Below are 12,808 nucleotides of genomic sequence, written 5' to 3'. Positions count from 1 at the left end.
TGGGAAACAAATGTTTACAATGCCAAAGCAAGAGAAATAGATCATAAACAGATGTGAAATAAACAATAAAAATGAACAGTAAACATTGCACTCACAAAGGTCTCTATCTGTCTCTCCCTCACTCCCTCCTCCTCTCTCCTCTTCTTTCTTTATCTCTATCTGTCTCTCCCTCCCTCCTCCTCCTCTCTCCTCTTCTTTCTTTATCTCTATCTGTCTCTCCCTCCCTCCTCCTCCTCTCTCCTCTTCTTTCTTTATCTCTATCTGTCTCTCCCTCCCTCCTCCTCCTCTCTCCTCTTCTTTCTTTATCTCTATCTGTCTCTCCCTCCCTCCTCCTCCTCTCTCCTCTTCTTTCTTTATCTCTATCTGTCTCTCCCTCCCTCCTCCTCCTCTCTCCTCTTCTTTCTTTATCTCTATCTGTCTCTCCCTCCCTCCTCCTCCTCTCTCCTCTTCTTTCTTTATCTCTATCTGTCTCTCCCTCCCTCCTCCTCCTCTCTCCTCTTCTCTCTTTATCTCTATCTGTCTCTCCCTCCCTCCTCCTCCTCTCTCCTCTTCTTTCTTTATCTCTATCTGTCTCTCCCTCCCTCCTCCTCCTCTCTCCTCTTCTTTCTTTATCTCTATCTGTCTCTCCCTCCCTCCTCCTCCTCTCTCCTCTTCTCTCTTTATCTCTATCTGTCTCTCCCTCCCTCCTCCTCCTCTCTCCTCTTCTCTCTTTATCTCTATCTGTCTCTCCCTCACTCCCTCCTCCTCTCTCCTCTTCTCTCTTTATCTCTATCTGTCTCTCCCTCCCTCCTCCTCCTCTCTCCTCTTCTCTCTTTATCTCTATCTGTCTCTCCCTCCCTCCTCCTCCTCTCTCCTCTTCTCTCTTTATCTCTTTCTGTCTCTCCCTCCCTCCCTCCTCCTCTCTCCCCCCCTTTCTTAATCTCTCTCCATCTCTCTGTTCTCTCTGTAGAAGGGTCAAGAGGAGGTCCACTCTAAAGAGCTGAAGGTGAAGCTGCTGACTGACTCTGTGAACAGTTTCATCTCCAAAGCCCCTCCGGCCGCCCACGATGCCCTCAAGGCAGAGCTGGTCGTGCTGACCGCTAACTACCAGAGACTCTGCAGCCGCCTGGACGGCAAGTGTAAAACCCTGGAGGTACGATCCCGGACAGATACCAGACAACTACTGGACAGATACCGGACAAATACTGGACAGATACCGGACAACTACTGGACAGATACCGGACAAATACTGGACAGATACCAGACAACTACTGGACAGATACCGGACAAATACTGGACAGATACCAGACAGATACTGGACAGATACCAGACAACTACTGGACAGATACTGGACAGATACCGGACAACTACTGGACAGATACCGGACAAATACTGGACAGATACTGGACAGATACTGGACAGATACCAGAAAACTACTGGACAGATACCAGACAACTACTGGACAGATACCAGACAAATACTGGACAGATACCAGACAACTACTGGACAGATACCAGACAACTACTGGACAGATACTGGACAGATACTGGACAAATACTGGACAGATACCAGACAAATACTGGACAGATACCGGACAGATACTGGACAGATACTGGACAGATACCAGACAAATACTGGACAGATACTGGACTGATACCGGACAGATACTGGACAGATACTGGACAGATACCGGACAACTACTGGACAGATACCCGACAACTAATGGACAGATACCAGACAAATACTGGACAGATACCAGACAACTACTGGACAGATACCAGACAAATACTGGACAGATACCAGACAAATACTGGACAGATACTGGACTGATACCGGACAAATACTGGACAGATACTGGACAAATACCGGACAAATACTGGACAGATACCGAACAGATACCGAACAGATACCGGACAGATACTGGACAGATACTGGACAGATACTGGATAGATACCGGACAGATACTGGACAGATACTGGACAGATACCAGACAAATACTGGACTGATACCGGACAAATACTGGACAGATACTGGACAGATACCGGACAAATACTGGACTGATACCGGACAAATACTGGACAGATACCGGACAAATACTGGACAGATACCGAACAGATACCGGACAGATACTGGACAGATACTGGACAGATACCAGACAAATACTGGACAGATACCGAACAGATACCGGACAGATACTGGACAGATACTGGACAGATACCAGACAAATACTGGACAAATACTGGACAGATACCAGACAAATACTGGACAGATACCAGACAAATACTCAAATCAAATTTTATTTGTCACATACACATGGTTAGCAGATGTTAATGCGAGTGTAGCGAAATGCCTGTGCAATACTGGACAGATACTGGACAAATAATGGACAGATACCAGACAAATACTGGACAGATACCAGACAAATACTGGACAGATACCAGACAGATACCAGACAGATGCCAGACAGATACCAGACAAATACTGGACATATACCAGACAAATACTGAACAGATACTGGACAGATACTGGACAGATACAGATACTGGACAGATACTGGACAGATACAGATACTGGACAGATACCAGACAAATACTGGACAGATACTGGACAAATACTGGACAGATACCAGACAAATACTGGACAGATACCAGACAAATACTGGACAGATACTGGACAGATACTGGACAAATACTGGACAGATACTGGACAAATACTGGACAGATACCAGACAAATACTGGACAGATACTGGACAGATACCAGACAAACACCAGACAAATACTGGACAAATACTGGACAGATACTGGACAGATACTGGACAAATTGGGACAAATACTGGACAGATACTGGACAGATACTGGACAAATACCAGACAAATACCGGACAGATAATGGACAGATACAGATACTGGACAGATACTGGACATAATACTGGACAGATACTGGACAGATATCTGACAAATACTGGACAGTACAGCACACACACGCAGGAATGAGCACAGGCAGGCACACACACACACACACACACACACTTCACCCCCTCTTACCCCTCTAATCCTCCCCTTCGTGGAGCTCTCACCTCACAAAATCAATGTTCCTGGCATTACAAACACATAGTACAATCTGTAGACGAAACATAACAGAATATCAATGAGTCTTTGTATCTCTCTTATCTGTTTTCATCTACTTTCACAGGACACATTTCACCCTCTATCACACACACACAAACCATTTCTCTCTCACACTCTCTCTCCTTTCTGTCTTTCTGTTTGACCCTCTCTCTCTCTCTCTCTGACCCCTGGGCTGTAGGAGGTGTGGGCGTGTTGGTGTGAGCTGCTGTCCTACCTGGAGCAGGAGAACGGCTGGCTGGACCAGCTGGAGCAGAAGCTAGACGAGACAGACAGCATCCCGGGGGGAGCAGAGGAGCTCTGTGAGGCCCTTGATGTGAGCACCTTTGACCTTTGACCTTTCACCACACTCTCTCTGTCGTTATGTCGTTCCTGGGGGACTCCATTCATCAGCCTTCTGCAGCTATTGACCAATAATGGCAGCAGCTACATGGTCATGGTTCATGTCAAAACACGAAAGAGAAACAACTGTTTTCCCCAAGACTTGTCCTGAGTCAGTGATATCTATCTCTGTATTAGTGATACCAGGTACGGCCCAGAGTCAGTCATATCTATCTCTGTATTAGTGATACCAGGTACGGCCCAGAGTCAGTCATATCTATCTCTGTCTTAGTGATACCAGGTACGGTCCTGAGTCAGTGATATCTATCTCTGTATTAGTGATACCAGGTACGGTCCAGAGTCAGTCATATCTATCTCTGTATTAGTGATACCAGGTACGGTCCAGAGTCAGTCATATCTATCTCTGTATTAGTGATACCAGGTACGGTCCAGAGTCAGTCATATCTATCTCTGTATTAGTGATACCAGGTACGGCCTAGAGTCAGTCATATCTATCTCTGTATTAGTGATACCAGGTACGGTCCAGAGTCAGTGATATCTATCTCTGTATTAGTGATACCAGGTACGGCCCAGAGTCAGTCATATCTATCTCTGTCTTAGTGATACCAGGTACGGTCCTGAGTCAGTGATATCTATCTCTGTATTAGTGATACCAGGTACGGTCCAGAGTCAGTCATATCTATCTCTGTATTAGTGATACCAGGTACGGTCCAGAGTCAGTCATATCTATCTCTGTATTAGTGATACCAGGTACGGCCTAGAGTCAGTCATATCTATCTCTGTATTAGTGATACCAGGTACGGTCCAGAGTCAGTCATATCTATCTCTGTATTAGTGATACCAGGTACGGCCTAGAGTCAGTCATATCTATCTCTGTCTTAGTGATACCAGGTACGGCCCAGAGTCAGTCATATCTATCTCTGTATTAGTGATACCAGGTACGGCCCAGAGTCAGTGATATCTATCTCTGTCTTAGTGATACCAGGTACGGCCCAGAGTCAGTCATATCTATCTCTGTATTAGTGATACCAGGTACGGTCCTGAGTCAGTCATATCTTTCTCTGTATTAGTGATACCAGGTACGGGCCAGAGTCAGTCATATCTATCTCTGTATTAGTGATACCAGGTACGGCCCAGAGTCAGTGATATCTATCTCTGTCTTAGTGATACCAGGTACGGCCCAGAGTCAGTCATATCTATCTCTGTCTTAGTGATACCAGGTACGGCCCAGAGTCAGTCATATCTATCTCTGTATTAGTGATACCAGGTACGGCCCAGAGTCAGTCATATCTATCTCTGTATTAGTGATACCAGGTACGGCCTAGACAGAGGGAGTGTGAATATACTGGACACTGATTGGCCTAAAATAAAAACCAAAGTGTGTGTGTGTGTGTGTGTGTGTGTGTCCAGGCCCTGGACACATTGCTGCGTCACCCTGAAGATGGGAGGAACCAGATCAGAGAGCTGGCTCAGACCCTGATGGACGGAGGAGTTCTGGATCAACTGATCCAGCACAAACTAGAGGCCTTCAACACACGCTGGGATGAACTCATGCAGAGGGTGAGGTCTTCTCTGTGTTAAACATACACACATACAGAGAGGCTGAGGCCTTCAACACACGCTGGGATGAACTCATGCAGAGGGTGAGGTCTTCTCTGTGTTAAACATACACACATACAGAGAGGCTGAGACCTTCAACACACGCTGGGATGAACTCATGCAGAGGGTGAGGTCTTCTCTGTGTTAAACATACACACATACAGAGAGGCTGAGGCCTTCAACACACGCTGGGATGAACTCATGCAGAGGGTGAGGTCTTCTCTGTGTTAAACATACACACATACAGAGAGGCTGAGGCCTTCAACACACGCTGGGATGAACTCATGCAGAGGGTGAGGTCTTCTCTGTGTTAAACATACACACATACAGAGAGGCTGAGACCTTCAACACACGCTGGGATGAACTCATGCAGAGGGTGAGGTCTTCTCTGTGTTAAACATACACACATACAGAGAGGCTGAGGCCTTCAACACACACTGGGATGAACTCATGCAGAGGGTGAGGTCTTCTCTGTGTTAAACATACACACATACAGATGTAGGATCTTAATTCGATCACTCTTTTGTTACTGAGAATTTTCCTGCACAGTAGAAAATACAAGTGTGTAGTGTATTCAAGGTTTAAAAAGACTTCTGAAGTTTGTAACAATAAAGGTATTAACCCCTACAGAAAAATGACCGTTAATTATTATCCACATAATAATTCACATCTCCCGTTGCTGCAGGATTATTTTCCTGCTGTAGCAAACAGGCTCAAATGAAGACCCTACATCTGTAAAGAGAGGTGAGGAGGGAAAGAGATATAGGCCTGGCTGACATCTGAGATAAAGACCTACTTCTCTGTCAGATTCTTACACACTGACAATTAGTCACAAGCACTCACAGGAACACGCGCACACACACACACACAACACAATAAGGCTATGACAATCCCTGTATTAATTCTGAAGTCATGTGATCCTCTATGAAAGAACTGATTAATGCATAGCTCTTAAGCCTTTCTCCATTATGCCAGTATCAGTGTGTCAGTATCAGTGTCTGTTAGTCTGTCTGTGTAGACTCACGCTTACTGGGGTCATGAAGTTCGGAGAATCCTCTTCCTGTATAGTTGTGATCTATAAAGGAGAATCCTCTTCCTGTATAGTTGTGATCTATAAAGGAGAATCCTCTTCCTGTATAGTTGTGATCTATAAAGGAGAATCCTCTTCCTGTATAGTTGTGATCTACAAAGGAGAAGAGGTAGTGGAACTGTCACAGGGCACTCGAGTGTTTGTGAGTATGATGTCGACAGAGAAGGAAAGAAAGACAGACAGAGGGGCAGACAGACCGACAGACAGGCAGACAGGCAGCACGGCAGACCGACAGACAGGCAGACAGACAGGCAGGCCGGCAGATAGATAGACAGGCAGACCGAAAAGCAGACCGAAAGGCAGGCAGGCAGACAGACAGACAGACAGACAGGCCGACAGACAAGCCAACAGACAGACAGGCCGACAGACAGGCCGACAGACAAGTCGACAGACAGGCCAACAGACAGACAGGCAGACAGACAGTCTTAGACTCAGATAAAGAGCAGTGTTGGGATCACCTCATCTCCTTAACTGGCTGAATTGTAAAGTGAATTGACCCCAGACCAGAGACAGACAGAGAGAGGTAGTAAATATTGCTCTGGAAATGCATTTGTTTTATTGAAACTCTGTAACTGATTCATATGTCTTGTTCTGCCCTGCACCTTACTGTGCTGCCTTAACTAGGCCCAATAACTACACTATACTGTAATACCTTACTGTGCTGCCTTAACTAGGCCCAATAACTACACTATACTGTAATACCTTACTGTGCTGCCTTAACTAGGCCCAATAACTACACTATACTGTAATACCTTACTGTGCTGCCTTAACTAGGCCCAATAACTACACTATACTGTAATACCTTACTGTGCTGCCTTAACTAGGCCCAATAACTACACTATACTGTAATACCTTACTGTGCTGCCTTAACTAGGCCCAATAACTACACTATACTGTAATACCTTACTGTGCTGCCTTAACTAGGCCCAATAACTACACTATACTGTAATACCTTACTGTGCTGCCTTAACTAGGCCCAATAACTACACTATACTGTAATACCTTACTGTGCTGCCTTAACTAGGCCCAATAACTACACTATACTGTAATACCTTACTGTGCTGCCTTAACTTGGCCCAATAACTACACTATACTGTAATACCTTACTGTGCTGCCTTAACTAGGCCCAATAACTACACTATACTGTAATACCTTACTGTGCTGCCTTAACTAGGCCCAATAACTACACTATACTGTAATACCTTACTGTGTGGCCTTAACTAGGCCCAATAACTACACTATACTGTAATACCTTACTGTGCTGCCTTAACTAGGCCCAATAACTACACTATACTGTAATACCTTACTGTGCTGCCTTAACTAGGCCCAATAACTACACTATACTGTAATACCTTACTGTGCTGCCTTAACTTGGCCCAATAACTACACTATACTGTAATACCTTACTGTGCTGCCTTAACTAGGCCCAATAACTACACTATACTGTAATACCTTACTGTGCTGCCTTAACTAGGCCCAATAACTACACTATACTGTAATACCTTACTGTGCTGCCTTAACTAGGCCCAATAACTACACTATACTGTAATACCTTACTGTGTGGCCTTAACTAGGCCCAATAACTACACTATACTGTAATGCCTTACTGTGCTACCTTAACTAGGCCCAATAACTTCACTATACTGTAATACCTTACTGTGCTGCCTTAACTAGGCCCAATAACTACACTATACTGTAATACCTTACTGTGCTGCCTTAACTAGGCCCAATAACTACACTATACTGTAATACCTTACTGTGCTGCCTTAACTAGGCCCAATAACTACACTATACTGTAATACCTTACTGTGATGCCTTAACTAGGCCCAATAACTACACTATACTGTAATGCCTTACTGTGCTACCTTAACTAGGCCCAATAACTACACTATACTGTAATACCTTACTGTGCTACCGTGTATCTAAGGCCCAATAACTACACTATACTGTAATACCTTACTGTGCTGCCTTAACAAGGCCCAATAATGACACTATACTGTAATACCTTACTGTGCTGCCTTAACTAGGCCCAATAACTACACTATACTGTAATACCTTACTGTGCTGCCTTAACTAGGCCCAATAACTACACTATACTGTAATACCTTACTGTGCTGCCTTAACTAGGCCCGATAATTACACTATACTGTAATACCTTACTGTGCTGCCTTAACTAGGCCCGATAACTACACTATACTGTAATACCTTACTGTGCTGCCTTAACTAGGCCCAATAACTACACTATACTGTAATACCTTACTGTGCTGCCTTAACTTGGCCCAATAACTACACTATACTGTAATACCTTACTGTGCTGCCTTAACTAGGCCCAATAACTACACTATACTGTAATACCTTACTGTGCTGCCTTAACTAGGCCCAATAACTACACTATACTGTAATACCTTACTGTGCTGCCTTAACTAGGCCCAATAACTACACTATACTGTAATACCTTACTGTGTGGCCTTAACTAGGCCCAATAACTACACTATACTGTAATGCCTTACTGTGCTACCTTAACTAGGCCCAATAACTTCACTATACTGTAATACCTTACTGTGCTGCCTTAACTAGGCCCAATAACTACACTATACTGTAATACCTTACTGTGCTGCCTTAACTAGGCCCAATAACTACACTATACTGTAATACCTTACTGTGCTGCCTTAACTAGGCCCAATAACTACACTATACTGTAATACCTTACTGTGATGCCTTAACTAGGCCCAATAACTACACTATACTGTAATGCCTTACTGTGCTACCTTAACTAGGCCCAATAACTACACTATACTGTAATACCTTACTGTGCTACCGTGTATCTAAGGCCCAATAACTACACTATACTGTAATACCTTACTGTGCTGCCTTAACAAGGCCCAATAATGACACTATACTGTAATACCTTACTGTGCTGCCTTAACTAGGCCCAATAACTACACTATACTGTAATACCTTACTGTGCTGCCTTAACTAGGCCCAATAACTACACTATACTGTAATACCTTACTGTGCTGCCTTAACTAGGCCCGATAATTACACTATACTGTAATACCTTACTGTGCTGCCTTAACTAGGCCCGATAACTACACTATACTGTAATACCTTACTGTGCTGCCTTAACTAGGCCCAATAACTACACTATACTGTAATACCTTACTGTGCTGCCTTAACTTGGCCCAATAACTACACTATACTGTAATACCTTACTGTGCTGCCTTAACTAGGCCCAATAACTACACTATACTGTAATACCTTACTGTGCTGCCTTAACTAGGCCCAATAACTACACTATACTGTAATACCTTACTGTGCTGCCTTAACTAGGCCCAATAACTACACTATACTGTAATACCTTACTGTGCTGCCTTAACTAGGCCCAATAACTACACTATACTGTAATGCCTTACTGTGCTACCTTAACTAGGCCCAATAACTACACTATACTGTAATACCTTACTGTGCTACCGTGTATCTAAGGCCCAATAACTACACTATACTGTAATACCTTACTGTGCTGCCTTAACAAGGCCCAATAATGACACTATACTGTAATACCTTACTGTGCTGCCTTAACTAGGCCCAATAACTACACTATACTGTAATACCTTACTGTGCTGCCTTAACTAGGCCCAATAACTACACTATACTGTAATACCTTACTGTGCTGCCTTAACTAGGCCCGATAATTACACTATACTGTAATACCTTACTGTGCTGCCTTAACTAGGCCCGATAACTACACTATACTGTAATACCTTACTGTGCTGCCTTAACTAGGCCCAATAACTACACTATACTGTAATACCTTACTGTGCTGCCTTAACTTGGCCCAATAACTACACTATACTGTAATACCTTACTGTGCTGCCTTAACTAGGCCCAATAACTACACTATACTGTAATACCTTACTGTGCTGCCTTAACTAGGCCCAATAACTACACTATACTGTAATACCTTACTGTGCTGCCTTAACTAGGCCCAATAACTACACTATACTGTAATACCTTACTGTGCTGCCTTAACTAGGCCCAATAACTACACTATACTGTAATGCCTTACTGTGCTACCTTAACTAGGCCCAATAACTACACTATACTGTAATACCTTACTGTGCTACCGTGTATCTAAGGCCCAATAACTACACTATACTGTAATACCTTACTGTGCTACCTTGTAGTAGTAGTTTATTAGTGGTGGTAGGTAGTAGTTTATTAGTGGTGGTAGGTAGTAGTTTATTAGTGGTGGTAGATAGTAGTTTATTAGTGATGGTAGGTAGTAGTTTATTAGTGGTGGTAGATAGGTAGTATTAGTAGTTTATTAGTGATGGTAGGTAGTAGTTTATTAGTGATGGTAGGTAGTAGTTTATTAGTGGTGGTAGGTAGTAGTTTATTAGTGGTGGTAGGTAGTAGTTTATTAGTGGTGGTAGGTAGTAGTTTATTAGTGGTGGTAGGTAGTAGTTTATTAGTGATGGTAGGTAGTAGTTTATTTGTGGTGGTAGGTAGTAGTTTATTTGTGGTGGTAGGTAGTAGTTTATTAGTGATGGTAGGTAGTAGTTTATTTGTGGTGGTAGGTAGTAGTTTATTAGTGAATGTAGGTAGTAGTTTATTAGTGATGGTAGGTAGTAGTTTATTAGTGGTGGTAGGTAGTAGTTTATTTGTGGTGGTAGGTAGTAGTTTATTAGTGGTGGTAGGTAGTAGTTTATTAGTGGTGGTAGGTAGTAGTTTATTAGTGGTGGTAGGTAGTAGTTTATTTGTGGTGGTAGGTAGTAGTTTATTAGTGATGGTAGGTAGTAGTTTATTAGTGGTGGTAGGTAGTAGTTTATTAGTGGTGGTAGATAGTAGTTTATTAGTGGTGGTAGATAGTAGTTTATTAGTGGTGGTAGGTAGTAGTTTATTAGTGGTGGTAGGTAATAGTTTATTAGTGATGGTAGGTAGTAGTTTATTAGTGGTGGTAGGTAGTAGTTTATTAGTGGTGGTAGGTAGTCGTTTATTAGTGGTGGTATGTAGTAGTTTATTAGTGGTGGTAGGTAGTAGTTTATTAGTGATGGTAGGTAGTAGTTTAGTGTGGATCAGTGGACTATACATAGACTGTTAGCCCCTGGGATTAGAGAGACTCACCTGCACACACACACACACACACACACACACACACACACACACACATACACACACACACACACACACACACACACACACACACACACACACACACACACAGAGAGAGAGGGATAATGATGACATCATCAGTGTGAAGCACAAGCAGTGAAAGGTTTCCGTTAGTTAAACCCAACCGAGGAGAGGAGCAACCTGTGTTTACATCTCCTTCAGACCTGGTTTGATGAGTCCATCCTTCAAGAGGGTGTGTGTGTGTGTGTGTGTGTGTGTGTGTGTGTGTGTGTGTGTGTGTGTGTGTGTGTGTGTGTGTGTGTGTGTGTGTGTGTGTGTGTGTGTGTGTTTGTGTGTGTGTGTGTGTTTGCCTGTTTTGCTCTTAAATTTAGCTTTCACTTTTCACTAATTGTGTCTCTGTTTTTCTCTGTGTGTCTCTGTGTGTCTCTGTTTTTCTCTGTGTGTCTCTGTGTGTCTCTGTGTGCGTTTCTCAGGCGGTTCGTCGGCAGCAGCAGCTGGAGAGGAGTGTGCAGTGGGCCCAGGAGAATGACAAGACGCTGCGTCTCATCAATGACTCTCTGGATGCCACCGACCGCCACCTGTCTGCCTACATCGCTGACCACATCGACGCAGCACAGATACCACAGGAGGCACAGGTTAGGGGGGATTGGGAGGGTGTTTGTGGAGAGGGGGTGGTTGTTGGAGGGGTGTGTGTGTATGTGGTGGAGGGGTGTGTGTGTGTGTGTGTGTGTGTGTGTGTGTGTTCTCCCTCCAGCCGTTGTCTTCTTTAGTCATCTAGCTACTGTCTCTGTCCTGAATGATCTCCTTTATTGGAACCGGTTCACTGACCGACCAGCTCCAAGTCTAATTCAGACTGTGGAGATGTTTATCCTGCTCCAAGTCTAATTCAGACTGTGGAGATGTTTCTCCTGCTCCAAGTCTAATTCAGACTGTGGAGATGTTTCTCCAGCTCCAAGTCTAATTCAGACTGTGGAGATGTTTCTCCAGCTCCAAGCCTAATTCAGAATGTGGAGATGTTTCTCCAGCTCCAAGCCTAATTCAGACTGTGGAGATGTTTATCCAGCTCCAAGCCTAATTCAGACTGTGGAGATGTTTCTCCAGCTCCAAGCCTAATTCAGACTGTGGAGATGTTTCTCCAGCTCCAAGTCTAATTCAGACTGTGGAGATGTTTCTCCAGCTCCAAGCCTAATTCAGACTGTGGAGATGTTTCTCCAGCCCCCAGGGTCCTTTTATCCCTTCACCACACACTGAAACACACATGCCAGAGAGCTGAACCTCCAAACAGGCTGAGTAGAACACAGGGGACAGAGCAGAACACAGGGGACAGAGCAGAACACAGGGGACAGAGCAGAACACAGGGGACAGAGCAGAACACAGGGGCAGAGTAGAACACAAGGGACAGAGTAGAACACAGGGGACAGAGTAGAACACAGGGGACAGAGTAGAACACAGGGGACATAGTAGAACACAGGGGGCAGAGTAGAACACAGGGGACAGAGTAGAACACAGGGGACAGAGCAGAACACAGGGGGCAGAGTAG

At 44.0% G+C, this 12,808-nt stretch overlaps 1 protein-coding gene across 12 annotated transcripts in view; it reads left to right on the top strand.

Moving 5' to 3' along the window:
• LOC110496981 (dystrophin) overlaps positions 1 to 12,808 on the top strand; it is a 394,538-nt gene that overhangs the window by 253,347 nt on the left and 128,383 nt on the right. For 9 of the 12 annotated variants that reach the window (XM_036951595.1, XM_036951594.1, XM_036951600.1 and 6 more), the window contains 4 exons: positions 950 to 1,132; positions 3,286 to 3,420; positions 4,857 to 5,006; positions 11,742 to 11,903. In XM_036951595.1, the coding sequence (XP_036807490.1) occupies positions 950 to 1,132; positions 3,286 to 3,420; positions 4,857 to 5,006; positions 11,742 to 11,903 (630 nt within the window). Of the gene's footprint in view, positions 1 to 949; positions 1,133 to 3,285; positions 3,421 to 4,856; positions 5,007 to 5,246; positions 5,339 to 5,392; positions 5,422 to 5,488; positions 5,505 to 11,741; positions 11,904 to 12,808 lie in introns of those variants that run through there. The other 3 variants (XM_036951607.1, XM_036951604.1, XM_036951605.1) reach the window with 3 other exon arrangements.

The sequence above is a fragment of the Oncorhynchus mykiss genome, chromosome 18, assembly GCF_013265735.2.
Source record: "Oncorhynchus mykiss isolate Arlee chromosome 18, USDA_OmykA_1.1, whole genome shotgun sequence".
NCBI lineage: Eukaryota > Metazoa > Chordata > Actinopteri > Salmoniformes > Salmonidae > Oncorhynchus > Oncorhynchus mykiss.
The sequence above is the reverse complement of the archived record's forward strand: the minus strand, read 5'-3'. Positions and strand labels throughout refer to the sequence as shown.